General features: G+C 35.7%; 1 protein-coding gene across 5 annotated transcripts; it reads right to left on the bottom strand.

Annotated features, from left to right (window-relative positions):
* Positions 1-13: 13 nt before the first annotated feature.
* Positions 14-19,690, bottom strand: bdg (sodium-dependent transporter bedraggled). 5 transcript variants are annotated; one of them, XM_069117877.1, is made up of 14 exons: positions 18,777-19,690; positions 15,656-16,631; positions 13,834-14,706; positions 6,195-6,373; positions 5,883-6,099; positions 5,499-5,749; positions 5,197-5,420; positions 4,971-5,127; positions 4,617-4,897; positions 4,424-4,555; positions 2,331-2,558; positions 2,055-2,252; positions 1,888-1,935; positions 14-1,767 (listed from the first exon to the last, which is right to left on the bottom strand). In XM_069117877.1, the coding sequence occupies exons 2-14, from the start codon at positions 16,612-16,614 to the stop codon at positions 952-954; spliced, it is 4,563 nt and encodes a 1,520-aa protein (XP_068973978.1). In that variant the 5' UTR covers positions 16,615-16,631; positions 18,777-19,690; the 3' UTR covers positions 14-951. The 5 variants fall into 5 exon arrangements, with proteins under 5 accessions (XP_068973978.1, XP_068973979.1, XP_068973981.1 ...); XM_069117878.1 differs by having other exon boundaries at positions 19,327-19,690; XM_069117880.1 differs by having other exon boundaries at positions 19,561-19,690.
* Positions 19,691-19,742: the final 52 nt, after the last annotated feature.

Raw genomic sequence — 19,742 nt, 5'->3', positions numbered from 1 at the left:
TAAAAATTTTATTATGGTCCATAATATCAGGTATAGCAATTACACGTATGAAATATTAGAATATTTGTACGGTAAAATACACACACATACACATATATATATATATGTATATATGTGTATATATATATATATATATATATATGTATAAATAATATTGGAGTTCTCTGCTCTTTTTTATCCAATTAGTTCAATGATTATTCATTTTATGTATATACTCTCTGATAAATAATTTCAATTGCAGTACACTTTTTCTCCACGACTTTTGCAATATTTTAAAATAAAAGAATACGCCGTATATATTTTTTAACCATTGCACAAAAACTAATACATAGGCTTTGATGAATGTTGGACGGATTATATTATTGTAACATTAAACAACCATCATGGTTAATGAAGAAAATGCTTAATAAGCGAATTTATGATTCGTTAAAATAGTATGTACACTAATATTATAAAACTATTAAAATGTTACAGTAGTATATATTACATAAATATTTTAGTTACACAGTCTCGATTGAAAATGCCAAAATGCTAAAATAGACTGATTGAAAGCAAACTGAACCTCAATAAAGTTCAACATATACAATATAAAATCGATGTCTATTGTAGTAAGTAACAAAACGAGTTTACTATATGTTTCACTGCTTATAGCTATCCAATTTTCATTTGCGCGTTATACAATTGTCACGGTAATTAAAGTGATGAGATTATGCACTTATTTGTCAAGTGTGACAAGATTAGAAAATACTGAATTCAGTCTGAGAGATAAAATTATTTTTTCGATCATTGATCGATGAAATCATCAGCAACTTGTTTATCTTTCGTAGAATAGCTTGTGAAAATGAATATTGAATACAAGTTAAACAAGGAATAAATCACCGTAACACTATGCAGCTGAAATTAAATAACCATCAGATTATTCTTCTTATATGCTCAAAAGAAAGATATAGTCTATATCACAGAAACGGAATCATCCGTTTCTTCGGCAGTCTTTTTATCGTCGCTATTACTGTTAGCCTGTTCATTAGAGACTAGAGACACGTCCTTTGGAAGGACCAAGGATTCTTCACCGATCGGCGCTGCAGCCTCGACTAGATTTTCAACGGACGCTGCTACCGTTGATTCGTCGTGGCAGAAACTCCTACGCAGGGACTGTTGAGTTCGCGTAGTCCCTCTCCTAATGCTACTACGAAGTAAATTAGCCACATCGGCCGCAGTTAAATTCGAACTGCTCGATGAAGTCATACAAGGTCGACGAGGTCTTTCGAGCGTCGAATGCGTTCTTTCTATCGAGCGTTCTACCACACCAATTCTTGTTGATCTATCTATCGTATTAGGTCTATGTCTTTCGGTAGCATTACTTTGAGTGTTTGAATTGATGTTTTCGTTTCTTGCTTCAGTTATATGAATTGTTACATCTTGGGTTTGCCTACTTTGATTCATTTCTACAAGTACAGTGGCGTAATCAGGAGGTGGAGGTTGTAGCGCCGGTCTCTGTCTCGGAGTACTGCTCTCACCGAGCACATTCGCTATTCGACGTACACTTCTTCGAAAACTTTGCCGCAACATCTTTGCTATTCTCGCTCCCGTTGCTGTAGTGTAACTCGGAGGTGGTGTATATTTTGGCGGTGGATCTTCAAATGGTACTTCTGTCGTATGTACGATACCATTGCCGTGAATGCTGGTACTCATATCGTTTCCAGTATGCGTTTGCGCATCTCGTGGGTCATCAGGCTCCAAAGATGGTCGATACAATAATTGAATTCTCTGTGAAATTAAAATTTTTTGAAAATCACATATATTAATTATAAATAAGTTCAAAATAAAAATTTCTTTCTATGTATAAAAACAGTGGATGTAAGACATATACACGATTAGAAAACTTACACCATTACATTGTTCGCAGTGATTTATATTAACTTCCACTTGATTGTTCTAATGTTAGCACAAACAAAAATTGATGTTAAATGTATATTAGTATGTTAAAATGGAAAGTAAGAAATATTACTTAATAATTATTATACTAGTTTGTTAAAATTGTATCGAATTCTCACATCAAAAATATCGGGTGGACCGTTGTTCAAGTATCGACATGTTTGTATAATCGCCACTGCCGGTATCGTCAATATTGGTACTAATTGAATTGTAGCTCCGAGTTGTTTTGCCCAAACTGTCCAGTACTCTCTAGCGGTACGTCGGTAAGAATAAAGTTCTCGAAATCCAGCATTTTTAAATGCTGTAATGCTAAGTACCTATTGGATTTAAATCAATAACTTGCTTACGATATTACTACCTTTTTTTAACGTATAAATATTTTGATAAAAACATACCATAAGAATAACAGGCAGTATAACGTTCCACGTGAATGAGAGAAGCGGACCAGCCCAGTGTCTGAGACATCGACCAGTTGGAGGAAACAACTCGGCTACTACCGCTTCACCACTATGTGGACGTCCGCGCACTGCGAATACAGCACCAACTTGCACCAAGTATAAGATCATTATCCACCATGTACCACCAATTGTGTAGTCTAGATAATATACGACGTGTATGCCCAACTATAAACAAATGATTAAATTCCTATAAGACAAACGAAATCTACTTTTACTGTTGTTTAAGGATAACTACATTGTAAAATTCATAGATACGCGCATTTTCTTCAATATTTATATTAATAATTTGCTTTAATATTGCGGCTATTTATGACGTTAGAGATGGCGTAGAGATACTAGTTTTTATGTCTTTCACTTGAATATCTAAAAACAATGCATTGTCTTTAACATATCCAGAATATCGAGTTAAAGTTGTATGCGGGATAAACATATAGATTCCAGCTTCTTTATTCATGTCTTCAGAATTCGATTTATCTTGCCCTATAGCTTTAACAATTTTTTTTATATCGTTTGCTGGATTTTCTTGATTTCTCAATGTAGCTGTTGCTCTAAGGACACAAGGCCAATCCAACAATGGATCCCATTTTCCGGTTTCAACTTGTAGGCATCCGATAATATGTCGATCTTTCCACTGTCCTATACCATTTAGAAATAGCTTCATTCTCAAAGTATATCCATATTCTTTATTTAAAAATTTTGGACTATAAAGCACGCAGTCATTTTCTTTTGCTTCGGTCATTTTTTCTTTATAACGGTCAATTCTCCATAAAAGACGACCATTAGTTGAATATTGTTCAAAACATTCCTGTTTACATGGACACTCGACGAATTCCGGAATATTTAATTTTGAATTATCCGTAATCAATTCCTCCAGATACTTTAGATTTTCTTTCATTTGAAACTTCAACCCTTTAATATTACTTTTCTGGCTAGTTGAGGTTTCTGATTGCCGCTCTATTTCTTCTTCTAAATTTTTTATTTTCTCAATTATATATTTTTGTTGATCCACTAATTCCTTCGAATTCTTACACCTCATTTCTAATTCTAATTTAAGATCGTGAATTGATTGCTGTTGTTCTCGCCATATGTTATTTATGTGTACGTTCTCTTTTGTTACGAAAGCTTTTAGATCATTTAATTCTATGTACCAATCACCAAGTACTTTATTATGCTTACTTTGTTCATTAGTCAATTCACTGTGTAAAAGTTTCAGTTGTTCCGAGATACGTTGAAAACTTAAGCTAGTGCGCTGTTCCATGTTGTCGCTAGTTACTTCTAAATCATTTAATCTTTGATTTAACGTTGTATTATATTGATAACATACTTTTGTCGTTTCCGCAACTTGAAATCGGAAGGAATTAATCAATTCTTGTTGAGAGTTCAATAACTTTAAACATTGAGACATATTATCCTGGAGAATTTTGCGTTCTTTTTCCTCATGGTTTATTACAGAACGAAGCAATCTTAGAGCAGAGAACACTTTACTTCTCCATAAAGAATCTTGAACTTCCTTCATTTCATTATTCTCTCTCGTAAAATTTCTGCATGTTTTTCGATGATCTTCCATATTTTTTCGAGGTACGTAAACTCCACATTTGAAAGAACATTCTTCTAAAACCGATCCGCAATGTTTTACGTGATCGTATAGATATTTCTCCTCGAAAAAATCATTACAAAAGTAACAAGGTACGCTCCGCCGTACTATAGAATTGACTCGATTACTCATTTTCTGAAACGCACGGTGACTCCAACGATACTGATGAAATACTTTAATCATTTCAGTGCTTGGAGTGATAATCGTTATCTGTATAAATAGAATATTACATGGTCTGTCTGATAAGAAGAGAATTTTAAATCCTCTTGAACGCTTGAACGGAACACCGATTTAATTTACTTTTAGTAGTGACGATATAATCATATATTAACAAATATTTTTTTATTGAAATTTACTCCAATTTCCAGTTCGAAATATTGCACAAATATATTGGAAAATTAAAAATTACCAAGTAAATGTAAATAATTATATTTACCTCGGTAGCCATGGGTAAGCCTAGTATATAAGCACAAGCACAACTGAAGAATGTAATAGTAGTTTCCCATAACTTCATCATTTTTGCATTAATTGCCATAATACCAGTTATTACACAATGCCATATTGCCAGCTATAATAATGAAACTTTTGTATTTTCGATTTTGGCTTATCATATATTTTGAATTGCATACCTGTTGAGCTATTCCAAATAGGATAAGAATAAAATAGAAAAGAACTGCCCAGAATGGTGACACTTGTTCAGTGCCTAGTAACGCTAACGTTGCAGGAACCAATTCAGTCGAAAATCTCAAGGCTTGATAACCAGATTCAACACTAAAGTCTGCACCGGGGCGAGTTACACGTTCTCCAACAATAAACGACGCATGTGCCATAAATCTTTCTGGTGTACTGCTATATCCCGGTGGTGCCGGCTGGTTCACAGGTCGCATAAACATATACGACGATATTCTTTCTGAAACAGAAATTTATTACGCTTAAATTTTGAGATCTTCATTTGAGTTGACAATGAGCTGTTGTTTGCTTACCAAATGAGCTAGGTATGTAAATATATCCATGATGTCGCAAAACTTGCACGCAAGTATTTGCCAGAAAAGCTGCGAGAAGTAGAACTGCGAGAGTTAACACGATCACTAGACTCGTGTCTCGTTGTAATAGATGTTTGTGCTTATTATGAGCAGCTATCTAGAAGAACAATAATATCCTCAAGTAAAGATTCCATTAGTCAAATGCATCACAGTACGTCGTAATTACCTGCATAGCAGCTGCACCAAGTAATCCCCAAGTGAGGAAAACTTCGATGGATGCTGCTACCCACGATTTGCCATTAATGAAAAACTCAGTCCACACAGTGGCAGGAAAAAGTTGATGTACAGAGCCTGGTGGCGTGAGGCCAAGTAATTTCGTACAAAGAACTAATGTACCAAATACAGGCACCAAAGTAAAAACATATACTACTTTGCCGTAAGATCTCAAACCTGAAACAATTATTAAATATTAGAAGAAAACAATAATGAAAACAGATATGTATATCGTTTAATAAAATCATGAAATACCTTTGCTTAATGATACGAACACGATCATCCATACAACAGCTAAATTGAAAGCCACTTGAAACTTTAACGTTACGACACCGGGATCTGATTCGTTTAAATGATTTCTTTGCAAGACAACTCCGCTAAAATAATCTGGTACTGTCTCATATAATTTATGCAAATTGCTATTATTCTGTGTAGGTTTATCTTCTCTGTACAAGGAAAACGGTTCTGCCCATCGGTACTTATCCTGCTTCGTTATAAATGAATCTCTAGAAAAAATTATAAGAATATTCTTTCATTATTATTGGTCTTTCTTAAAATGAAAAATTTATCGTAAGAAATTTTATCACAAAATTTATCAAAATTATGGATAAATCAAAAACAGGAAACAAATCAACACACCTAAAGTAGACGAACATCCAGGACACACCAACGATACTGTAGATACCGATGAATGCTTGTGCAATTAGAAGAGCTATACCAACGCCCTGAAAGAGGGGTGAAATCTTCCACATATCTACGGATCCAGCCGCCAATCTTTGACCGAGACACACGTGCAACGTCAAAAGTGGAATACCCAATACCAAAGATAAAATCAGGAACTGTACAATGAAATTTGCTGAAAGAAAAAGACAATTAAAGATGCGATGATAATGGATAAAATTGAGTAGTAGTTTATACAAGTATTTATGTAATAGCAATTTCTACACTCACCTCCAAATTGTACACTAAGAATAGAAAATCTACTTATATTAAAAAGACCAAGGGTGCAACTAAGACACGCCAAGGCTGGACTAAGAGCATGTGGCCATTTTCCCAATGGATTAGCATCCTCATCCTCATCCTCTCCTCTATCCTCATCCCTATCAACGTCTCTCTGTCTGTCACATATTCTAAACAAACACATTGTTCCGTAGAAAAAAAAACCAAATCAAAAGAGAACAAGAAAGTAACCAATACTATTGCATCCGTTTAACTTCTTCCGTGTATAATAAACAAAGTATTAAAAAGATAACAAATTAATTAAAGAATTACAGCGCATCGCCTGAGAGGTAGATAGTTAAACGAAATAGTATACTGCACAAGTAATGGTTACAATGTTAAATATACCACAGCATGGCTGACAGCTGCTGATAAGAGTATGTAAAACAATCATGTTAAAGGTCGTATCGATTTGTCGCAAAACTGGGTCGAACGTAATTGTATCTTATTTGTCGCTCTTGCCGAAGAAAATTCACGGTCGATCGAGACTGCGTTGCGACAAATGAAAGCCTATATTAGGATTTAATCGTGAGACATTGAATACGAGATTTATATTACAGAGTATTTGCATTCGTATACTGTCGCTTTTAAACCTTATATGCCGTAATGTTAACTGTACTTCTATATCATTTGGCCATTGTACAATAAACTGTGAAATACGGGTACGAGTTAAGCGTAGAGAAGAAAAGGAGAAAATAAAGAAACAACAATTTATAATAAGTAGGAGCTACGATTGTTGCCAGCATCGATAGAAGATCGAGAATCATCAATGTACCGTTATCACGGAATAGAGAGATGAATACCTAAAAGAAACCGAACATTCCTACTGGGTTTCGACTTAAAGACACAACTCGACCTTGTTTTGCGTGAGGAATACGAAGGAGTTAGTATGTCTGTGCCACCTTCATTGCACCAATCTCGCAATTCTCCTGACGTTTTAGACGACTATTCGTGAATTATTCATATACGTATGAATACAAAGATTGTGTCGATTCTGGTTAACGAATGCTTATTACCACGCTGTCTTGTCGTTCGTTCGATCAAGATTGAAACTCCTTTCAATACTAATCGATTGTTTTCGACCATTCTTACGTTCATCTAAAACGAATATAAAATTTTTATAATTGTTCCATAAGCGACAAAACAGCCCGTTCCGATTACTATTCTGTAAATTATTAACATTAAAGGTGTGGAAATACGTTTAGGCTGACTTTAACATTATATAACTGATCGCTTTGAATGCTGAAAATTTGAAAACTAGTCACGAACTTTCGAATCCTGAAACCCTAATGGTAGAGAAAAGCAAGGTTAAAATGTTCTATCGATTAATCAATAAACTGACCACTTCTAATGACCACGATATCTTTAGTGGCGTGTCCAAATAATATAGAAGATTAGAAACACGCAAACAGTAGCTCGGGCACGATCATTGCGTCAGACTAAATTTACCACTCGATGGAAATAGCACAAAATTGTGTTTCTTTGACTATAAAAATTCCAGGGAAAAACAATGTTAGAATTAGATATTTGTGCTTCTAACGATTGTTGCCAATCGCGTATATTACAGCGTACGTACAATGAAATCGTGGGAACGACGGAGATCTTGTGCTCTGAGTAAGCTTTCAGCGTAATACGTACACTAATAGTGTATACTATACTGCGGATACCCGTATTATTAAACCTTCCCGACAAAAACGGTTAGTGAAACACGTTTAGCTTCGGCAAATAGCTGCATCAAGTACGTAGGATAGTAATAGTATGTTTCAAAACGATTCGTAATTGATCAGTGACAAACTTGATACTGAACTAATATTATTATTATTATACGAGTCGTTTTCTTTTGAAACGATCGCTGTCTTCCCATTTAGATGTTTTTTTTCTAAAAGCTAATTATGATCAGTTTCGGAGCCTTGATAATAAAACTGTCTAGCTTCAGGGACTTAACTTGATTTCTCAAGGGAAACGACTCATCGATGATCGGTACAATTCCTCTTGGCTCAATCTATAAAAGGTTAAATTTGTCACTGAAGCAAATTAAATATCGTTATAGTGGTTAGATATAATTTATAACTTAAAAGTTGCTAGGTAACACCATTGTAAAGATCGTTCAACGACTGTTTATCTACGTAATTAATCGGATAATCGTAACAAATCGGTATAAGAAACCGTTACAATCGTAGAATATACCTGATACGATGTCTACGTTGACTACAGTAAAAGTATTGGCGACAAATCGTTGGATCGTGGTTCATCATGAATACATGTTACGCCAATGATGTCGATGACCGTTCGTTTCCACGGAGTTGAGATCGATTTTCCTCTTCGCACAGTCGCTTTTATTATTCTATCCTCTTTCTTCAAACGCCGTTCTACCAGTAACAATTGATACATATAATGAAACTAAGTTTCATGACAAATTTTCGATTCATCGATTTCCCAAGATTATTCAAATTTCGAAGAAATAATTACACGATATCAGAAAATCGTGTATTAAGTTTCACAGTCGTTCAAGGTTTCAACGCTCTGTATTTAACGAGGTAAGAACAATCGAATTTCAAAACTGTGCCTTCTCGGCGTCACGGGGTCTCGCTTTTGAGAAACGATTTTACGGTTTCGTTCGTCTTCTACTATTCTTTCGATGTCAAGATAGTTTGTTGGCCTGTTTTCACATTCACGCAAAGCATCGTGTTTGTTCCTTTATTTTTTTCCAGTTTGTGCGTTTCTTTGTGTTCGTAAGATATTCTTCACGCGCCGTTGTTTTATGTTCGAAACGTTTGGTCAGTGATTCAGTAATATTAATCGTGTCATGCGGTATGCAATTTATTTAATCGGCGAAGTGTAAGGTCAAACGTATTCGTTTCGCAAAGTATTCTCCAAATATTTTCAACTTCACTTTGTAGATCAGCCGTTCTGACGTAATCGATTGATATTATGTTTTAAACGCACTGCACTGCTGTTGATTTTTCGCGCGGTAATCGATCAAAGAACCGTGTTGATTTTCGATCGTTCGTTTCTTTTAACGAAAATGTCAAAAGTTTTCGATCCATCTATCACAAAGTCGCAGGTGTAATAGTGCCGCTGATTCAAATCACTTTCGTTTGATAGTCCTTTCAGGTAAAAAAATGACCGGACTCCCTTAAAGAGAGCAACAGATTTCGTCTATTACAGAATTTTTGTAAACAAGCATTCGAAAAGTTTACCGAGGCATATGGCTTCTTGGTACGACGATCGATTCTACAACTAAGGCAACCAGCGCTTACCGGGATTTGCCAACTAATACGACGCTTCGGGCAAAACCCTTGAAAGATATAGTCATCGTTTCGTGTGTGTTCATTGATATCCTTCGTTTCTCTGAATTTCTCCACGAGGCTATATATATACAAAAACGACATTCGTATTAATTATCACAGGTATGACATCATAGGACATTTTTTCAAAATAAAATTCTTTTGCTGTGATTAACGCACAGTTTAGAAAATCGCAAAAAATTTGTATCTCTGTAGAAACATCCTTTGATCTTTGATACGAATACGAAATGGAATGCAGTTAGTCGATAGCGTTTCATATATATACCACAGCATTTGGAGTAAACTTGTCTCTTTGTGCGAATTATCGATCAGTAGTAAAACGCCGCGAAAGAAGTAATGCAACATCGACATTCATTATCGTCGTTACTTTTAATTTCTCCAATATCTTTCGTTTTTAAGATACGCATAAAAGTAAGGTGCGTAAGGTAAAAAACGTTCGAAAGAAATTACCGACACCGCGTAACAGTACACAAAACTGATGCACAAACAACCGGTATAGGAACCAGTTAGTACGACGTCGTTGTCTTTGATGAACACTCAGGAACAAATTGTCGCATTACCGCGATCAAACTTCCAAAGATTCCACGATCATTCGTGCTTCCAACGACTTGCTATACTGAATACACTATTCCCGGTGAACCGTATGTATGTACGTGGGATCCCTCCGAAGCCAATGTATAACTGTACTCGGTTAGAGTCACGTGACGAACAAGGTAGATGAACGCACGTGCATATTTACGCTTGCGTGCTTGATCATTCGTCAGAATAATCAAAATTACGATCGATCGTCGTCAATCGCTTATTGGCATTTAACACGTCGATACTCGTCTTCCATAAGGAGGAAAACCTTTACAAGCAGAAATCTTCAACTTTGACCACGAAACACGCTTATATACTGATCGTTACATACATGTCGTTGAATATAAATAGGAAGAGAACAACTCGCGATACGGATGATCATTATATGTAGTTACTAGTACATTAACTCTTTCGTTCCACGTAACTTCCATCGTCCTACTCCATCGAATAACGATATTCTATTTCATTGAACGATCGTTTGATGGCATTCTCAGGTGTCGCATGCAATAGGATCTAAACAATCGAAATTACATTATTTTTTCAAGAAAGCGTCGAATTGTTAGAACTATGGAAAAACAATCGCCGATAAAATACGACCGTTCCCGTTAAAAGAACATTTCACAATTGACATTCGCAAGTCAAGTTTCGGCCAGTATTTCACATTCATTGTATGTATGTATCCTACCAGGCACGTACGCAATTGCATTCAACATAGTACAAACAATGACAATGAGTAGGAAGGTGAACCGAAGCGAAAGAAGTCACGCACTGTGGCTACTACATGACGCGGTAGAGAAATGAAAAAAAGAGAGCGGAGAAAGAGAAAAGGAAGGTTACGTGTTTAGTCTGATAACGTTATCTTTTTCAAGCACGAGAATGTCGTGAAAAGAACTACATTGTATTCGGACTATCGTAGAACTTCCAGCTTCTAATTGTCTAGCATCGTTTCAAAATCATGCGTATATTCTAACCGTACTTCTAACTTTCTCCGAATACTCCATGCTACAGTTATCGCATGATAAATGTAACAAGTACGTGTTTGTTCTCTTATTTATTGTTCTAATTAACTGTTTCGATAGTTTTACCTTCGAAAAAACAAGTTTTTCAAACTTCTCAAAGAAATGAAAGATACAAAGCAAACACGAGGGAAACCGGTTACTCATACGCTCGTTAACCGCATCTAAGAAAAAGGTAAGTCTTTCTGATTTCTACGACAGATATCATAAAAAGGCCAACTAATTTTATATATATCGAATCTTCCCATTATGATAACGTTTCATACGTTCTTTTTTCATTCCTCGACTTTTACGTTTGTCGCAAAGATACGAAATGTCTCCGATAGTAGTTGGCACCGTTGTTACGTACATGTACTTGATGTCTGTTTGTCAAGTATATTTGTATAAACACCTCACTTGGGGAATAATCAATAAGAGGAGATATCGGTGGTATACGTGCAAGTTAACGTAATATTCAAGCGGAACACACATCCTTTTGTTTCTATAAATCTATGAAACATTTGTTATATAATCAGCTATAATAATAGTTAATAATCATACCGTGTTTAATCTTTCTTTTCATGCGTCTTAATAATCAGATCTCAGATGAGTTTAACGAATCCAGTCAGTTATAAAATTTTAAGGAAAATAACACAATTATAGCACCGATATACCGTTAAGGGAGCTACACCAGGCAGTACCGTTGACCTGGAGCTGCGATATTCCTATGCTACCACTGACCCAAAAACAACATTCATTGTTTAAGAATCGATACAATTACACGTAACACTCTGCATTAGCACACAGGAATGTACGTATTTACACTCTACCGAATGTATTAATGTCCTTTGAATCTTATTCTCCAAATAATTCGTACATTTAAATATATTTTGAACAAGTGGCAAAAGCCCTCGTTAAGAATCGGTAAAATGTGATTAATATAGAAACGGGAGAATGTAAAGATACATCGCGTGTCGCCGTAAACGAAATAAATATCGTTTAAAATAAATATGCTAGTAAGTGGAATATTAATGGGAGAGGTATTTATTTAAGAGCATCACGAACAGTCACGGTCCAGAAATCATTCGTTCCTTTGAACCCTCTCGATTCTTAATTTATTAAGTCCATAAATGAAATTAATAAACCAACAGGAAATATGCTTGAGTGACGGAAAAATCGCATCGTGAACTTTGGTAAGTCCATTAAAACAACCAGCGAAACTCTGATCTGTTTTCTTGTTCAATTGCATACGTGCGTTCTAACCATCGAATTACAGGAGAAAGTGGCCAGGTTAAATTACAATGGTTTCGTAAATGTTAGAGTACGGATCGAGTATGTATGTATGAGTATCGGATTAAATTGATCTATTTGTCGATCAATTGTCAAACCTACATCAACGCAAAGCTGATATAACTCTGTGGATGGAAAAAACGAAATTGTTGCAGTTGAAGCACGAATCTCTGAAAACAGTGAAATCTTCTCACGTGGAACAGACACTAACAAGGAAGTTCTCTCGACTTTTTCCCAAAAGATCATGTTCGACGACATTAGAATGTCGACATTAGAATAGTGGATTGCGCAACAGGTTGCGCGGTTCATCGACGGTGAAACAATCTGTGTGCGATCGAGATCATTGACCTTTATAAACCCGACTAAATAGCATGCAACGGCTAGTAATATTTTTTTCAGGAAGAACTAATTACAAGTAATTCAAATTTTAAATTTCTCGACGACTCCGTGCTTTAAGAGCGAAGAAGAGCGAAATATAAAAGAAAAACCATTTTAAGATTATAACACTACACGAGAAACAAAAAAGATTGTCTGCGGTGTATGTAGCAAGAAAATTAATTAAACGACATACGTGAAAGAAAATAAGATCTATTTGTTAGGCTCTTACCGTAACGCGTTTCATCGGGCGCATGCATTCGTGACGAAACTGTAAAGCATGCGCACGTTTAAACAGTACACAGGACAACGAACAATTATCGCAACTTTCGTCGTTGACCATTCCTGACATGCACCGCGTGCGTGTTCTAGATCTCCAAGTTACACATTTAATCACAATTAATCATAAAATGAAAGAATTCGTCGGTTGCTTAATTCTTAACGCACAACACATTAGACGCTGTGATATGAAGGAAACGAGTCAGAATTGCTTGCAACGTCATACGACAAGCATCGATTCGACGATCCCGTTGCTGATAAACGAACGAACGTTGCTACTTTCCAGGTGAAACTAGATAAAAGTAAATGATGTACAATAAAGATATTCATAGAAATCTATATACATAGAAATAATCTCTCAAATTACTTTTCTACTATTCTGTCCACGAAGTGTACCAGTGGTTTGCGTAAGAAGGATCTAAAGCGCAAGTACTGTCAAGCATGGATGAGTAACGACCAACAACTAACTCGTTAAGCGAATTCTCGTTTCCGGTGAGTGTGGCAATAAGATTGAACAAACGAGAATGAAAGATGCGGTTCATGGATTTAGCAAGCATCTAGAACGGAATAGTTTACTGTCCTTAATAATAACCTCGGAAGATACGATATTAAAAATAAGAAACAGAGCATTAGTAACTTTATGTTCCAAGTTTTGATCTATAGTTCGAGACGTGTAATCTATCGAATATTTTCCTGGATCCTAACGGTTTCTATCGTTGACGTGGTAAAACTTTAACGAGTAATAGCAAGAAAGGGAAATCTCACCGTCTGGAAGCGATGCGTTGCGGACTTGTCGCCGTGCTAGAAGGTGGACTCGTGGAAGCACCGCCAAAAGAGCTGGAACATGTCGTGATTCCTGAAGCAGTTGTATCACTGCCCGTAGTCGACGATAAAACGCTGCTTTGCCTCGAAGTAATGTCGCGACTTCGCGTTCTTTGCGATCGACTTGCTCTAAATTGTCTTCCGCCTCTCCGCGATGGCACTACATTTGAATTATTCGAGTTTCTTACAGGAGCGCTGGATGGCCTAAGGAGGGTGCCGGAAGTACCGTTTGTTTGGGCAGCTAATATCTCTGGAGCAATTAAAGCGATATCTGGCAAAGAATTTGGCGCGGATACGACAGTTCCGTGGCAACTATTCAAATCAATGTTTCGTTGTCGTTCAGTTTCTTCCGGTAATCTCAAATGACGCAAACGTCTCATCGAAGCCCGTACCCAAGAATTAACAAGCGTAGGATTGTCACGTGTTTCGCGATCGATGGTTTCGTTGCTCGCGTTGCAACGTACATTTTCATCTTGATTATTGCCGTTACAGTCGGACGGCGGATCGGAAGTTAACCATCGCGAACCACCGACCACTAGGGACTTTACTGTCCCGGAGACAGACATCGCGACACTGCAGCCCGCCTCGGTAGCACGATGCTCGCGACCGCGCCTGCGTCTTGCGTTTTCACTGGTGGGGGATGCATTCCCTCCTTCGGTGTTCTCCTGAACCGCGTCAACCACACCGGGTGCTAACGACTCCGTAGCCCGCGGACATTCTACTTCCTCTAACCACGACCAATCTACTTCCGAACATTCTGAACATCCGTCCTCTTGATCCTCTCCATTCGTTTCCAATCCTTCCTCCGTTGAACAACTGTAGACAATCACAATTTTTAGTTTATCGTTTCCCGTGTTTATCTTAGGATTATTACGTATCTTAATTTAAGAGAGAATATAAATTATACTTTAAGAATATAAATTATTCTTCCTGGCTTTGTTAGGCGTGCTACCTAGATATCTTATAGATGATAAGAAAATACTATATACCTTAGGAAGACACATCCGAGGCACAAGCCATATGGAGAAAGTTTTAAACCAAACCTTTGTTTCTCAGGCGTGGCTACACGTGCCACTTTAAAGATCTATTCAATGTCGACTTGGATCCACGCTTCTCGCACACAACTCGTGCCATTACTTCCGGCTAGTCACTGTATTGTCTGACGGAGAATCTCTTTGGAGATTCGAAACGAAATTACGCGCGTACGAGTATGTATTTACATCGTTCCTCGTAATCTCTGTAAAAGCAACCTATCCTCCATCTATATCAATCACATTACTGATTTCAATTTAACTCATGAATTTGACATATTACGTTTCTCTATGAAATCGATGGAAATCAACAGCGTTATAACACCTTGTATTTTGAAGATTAAAAAGAAGATTTAACTACACTCTAGAAACTAGAGTAAACTATCGGAAGACCCTCTGACCCTTCACCTTTACTTCTACTCATAAAAATATAACTTACGAAACGTTTTCTACTCCAATGAACTCGACGTAAGTCAGACCTATTTTTATTTATATTTTTATACAAGCACTGTTATACGAGCTAAACAAAAGTCCTTTAAACTGCACGATAAATATTAACCATATCTAAAGGATTCAGCTCAATTAAGAACTGGAATATTTGTGAATAAACTGGCTACTAAATAATTATCGTATATATTATTAACGTTAATAACGATGTCACATTTCCTGTTCCTAATAGCTGACGATTCATTACGTGTGAAGAAGAGTGAAAACAAGTAGTAAAATTGTCGTACCTCGAAATAAAACTGGATTGCCGATGAATGCCATTGGAAGTTGATGACGCGTAATTATATCCTCTTAAACTAGTTGACCTATCGAACCGAGAAAATGTATCCTGTGTTGCATTTTTGAGTGTAGTTCCTTCCGTCCAAGATTTACGATGTGTATGCTGAAATGATCTTCTTTTAGCTGTTCGTACAAACGTTTGTTCTTCGGAATGATTTTCAGCCACATTAATGCTACTCGCTCCAAGCTCATAATCGACAGGATCAGATCTAGATTTCCTCGAAATACTTTCAGAAGGGTTGCCCGAACATAGTTCAAAAGCTGAATCATTTAAATCTGTGTCTGCTTTCCAGCAGTTTAGTGCTTGTGAAGCACTTTTACCATGGTAATTCAATAAATCTTCGTTTTTTATGGTACGAGAGGTTAATAGGATCAGTCCATGTGAATGTATAACTTGGTCATAACGGTTACATTTCGCTTCAGCTGGATCATCGTTGTCATCGTGTTCTGTGAGAAAATTGAAAGCATCATTGATCTCCTGTGCCTCGAACGTATCGTCTTCGAGCTTTTCACTAGAATAATGTCCGTCTTTGTTATCCGATGAACTTCCATAATCAACCGTGTCTTGATGCTCCTCATTAATGTCGGAACAAGTCTTTCTTATAACTGGTTCTAAGTTCCTGGTAATGTCACGAACCCTTTTTATCGTATCGGATGAAACGACATCGATTCTTTTACGAATCGGTACCACTTGATCGTGACCTAACGTGACTAATACATCACCGTTGTCATTTATGCATTGTACTTGTTCTTGCTTCCTGGTTAATGACAATGCTTGTTCTAACTTCGGTAGGCACACATCGAGAAGATGTTCTTGCTCGTCAGGCGATGATTCTTGAATCGATACTCGTGGTACACAACTATCGTTTCCAAGATCGATCAAATCACCATCTTCGCTCGAAGTCATTCTGTAATGGTTAACTACTGCAACGAGAAAATGAACGTTTATCTGTAATAGGGTAACGATCCTGTGCATTGTTTTAAATGTTTAAATTCCTATGATCAGGCTAACTTAATCCCTTGAACAAAGTAGACCGATACTTTTTCGTTTCAAATGTCTAAACCTCTCCTACGTTCGCTTCACTTGGAAACCAAGTACATATATATCGTCATCTTATCTCGATGCGATGAAAACTGATTCTAAAACCGCTTTTTTATGTAGAAATTTATTACACAAATTACTTTCTTTAGTTCTTTGTGTAAACCGTAGAATATGCTACGACAGACTCACTATTTTGGAAATATTGGACAACGTTATGAAATATCCATATAGCTGACATGATTTAAAACAATAACTGATTGAAATGGATGTTTAACCTTACGGTATAAAGAAACACGTATGAATGCCGGGTCGTTGAGGAAAATAAGTTACAGCTTCGCCCACGGTGTTATATTATTAGGAATCATTAACGATGTAATGCTAAAGACAATTTGCGAACTCCGATTATTTATAAACTAATCCTACTACCACGGTACTAACGTGATTGTGATAAAAATGAAGAAATAAACATATGAATCATTCCTCATACCTATCAAAATACACATACAATATCAATCAAAAGTATTATTGACACAAATTCATTAAGTTTTATTATTATTTAGTAACATTTCATCTAAAACGATTCGATTGTCGTATCAATTATCATCCATTAGCATCTATCGTCGACTGATAATAGTTCAAATTATTATCTGGTATTATCTAGTAGGTGAAGAAGTAAGTAAGAACTGGTAACCGATATAAATTAAAAATTTGACTACGTACATCATATCAGAGTTGGTAAAAAATATGATTCATTCATTAATTGATTCATATCCTTTAGTACTCGGGAACGGAAGAACACAGAAACATTTCTGCAATGTTACTCTTCCGAACGACGCTTGTCCCTTTACAAAACTCGTAGAGAAATACTAGTAAAAGAAAGAATAAATTGTAACAATTTTTGTACTTTTTAACATTTTTAACAATTTTTACACTTCGATATATTTTAATAGTGGATGCATGATTGGAAAAGTTAAAAGGAAGCTATCGATCGATATTGTCGGAAAACTATCGATCTAAAAGCTGTGACTGGAATCGACTGGAACGACTGTCACGGTCGATACTTTAGGACAAGCCCGTTGCCAGCACACTTGTCCAGGTAACAGGTAACCAGTAACCGGACCTTCTCAGCTGGCTACGGCTCTATATAACTCATTCGTGAATCATGAACCAGGACAACAACTTCAGAATGCTTTTATAGAGTTTCAAACTAATCAATATCCTAAAAACAATACTATAGCCAAATAATCTAATTCATTTGCCTTATTCACGTAATCGCACAATATTATTTTTCTATGAAGAAATTTTATTTTACATGAAACATATCTTTAATATATTCTTCTATGTGTGTGTTTGTGTGATACTTGCTTTTATACATAGATACATCTATATAGCCTGTAATACTTGTTGTACAATATTTATTTGATTCTCCTCGATAAAATATCAATAATAAAGTGTACAATCAATAGTTAATAATAAAAAATAAATAAACTGACAAAATGATGACAAATGATCTACTCGTTTTGTCGTTTATATAAGAGTAGTTTCATTTTTCTTATAAATATGGTTAAGCTAGTACACTAATGATATCCTCTATTACATACAAACAACGTGTAATAGCTGTCAATGTTTGAAGGCCAACTACATATTCATAAAAACAGCTACATGATTTTAAGATTTAGCACATGTGACATTTTTTTTTATCATATTTATAGTTTTTCTATTTTTTAATTTACTAAATACTAAATACATATAATTTAATAAATCAAGTTTAAAAGTAATTGTGATTGAAGTCTTGTAAAGTAAAATAAAGTTGAATATTTTTCACATCTTGTAAATTTTATGTAAATTTTCATAAAGGATATCCGAAAATTAAAATCCTAGAATTTTCAGTATAGCTGTTCGCAAAAGATATAACATTGCAAACGTTGATAAACGATTTCATTTCTTCTTGTAAATTTTTGTTATTTAATCAATTATTTATTAAACAATAAAATGAGATGTATATTACAAGTACATCTCTTACTTACGTCATTTTATAATATATAGAAATTTATATGTATATTTCAAACAAATGAAAGCTGTCGATGTTTTTTTAAAATATAGCAATGCTCTAGAATTTGCAAACCGATCATAACTGAGGATAACGCCATCTAAAAATATTATAAGCTTATTTAGCCCAAAGCGCGCCTATTAGAAAAAAAAATAAATTCTATATGTTCTATACAGCTTCTCTTATACACTCATTATATTATAAACAGAAGTTCAATATTGCAAAATTCGGAATAGTCGTTATTACTTCGAAATCACACACATTTGCGCTTAGTTTAATATTTTCTATCAAATTTTGCCCAGTTATTTAGATTCATCTAAAAGTGGTATTATGTCTGATTACATTATTCATTATGGTTTTATAATCTCGCTTTTTAAATGATAACTCAATTAATTTATTAATCCAAACTTCGAATTTTCACTTTTATTAGAACTTTCTTTTTATCTGTATTTGAAAGATCTATGAACACTTGAGTCACCAAATTTGATCATGCAATTCTTTTTAAATAAGATCAAGATCAGTTTTACACTTATTATTATCCGTTATTCTTGGTACTGGTTACGTCGGCCCTCGAAAAACCAAACAGAGCACTGACATGATTTCAATAGCACAGTTGCAACAATCTCAACATTCATTGTTGATTTCAGCGATTTTGAAAAGTATCTGTTAGTCTTTTCATTTCCTTTCGTAATCCAGGAATTTAAGCAAATTATTCACTACAATACGCCACGTAGATGATATGAAAGAAACAAATACTTTACGTTATCCGCGTAAGGCGTAAGGCACGCACTGAAGAAAGAACGAACGTCGGCAAGGAGAGTCCGATGCGTGCATTCACCAATTCACTGCCGATCTTCGACATGTCGGTGTGTGCGTGCTTGCTTGCTTACCCATCGGAAAGAGAATACATATTCAGACTGAATGGTAGATAGAAAGGGAAGCA

This window comes from Bombus flavifrons, chromosome 8, assembly GCF_040668555.2.
Source record: "Bombus flavifrons isolate JBK064 chromosome 8, iyBomFlav1_principal, whole genome shotgun sequence".
In the NCBI taxonomy this organism is placed as follows: domain Eukaryota; kingdom Metazoa; phylum Arthropoda; class Insecta; order Hymenoptera; family Apidae; genus Bombus; species Bombus flavifrons.
Note: the sequence above shows the minus strand (reverse complement) of the source record. Positions and strands in the feature narration are given on the sequence as shown.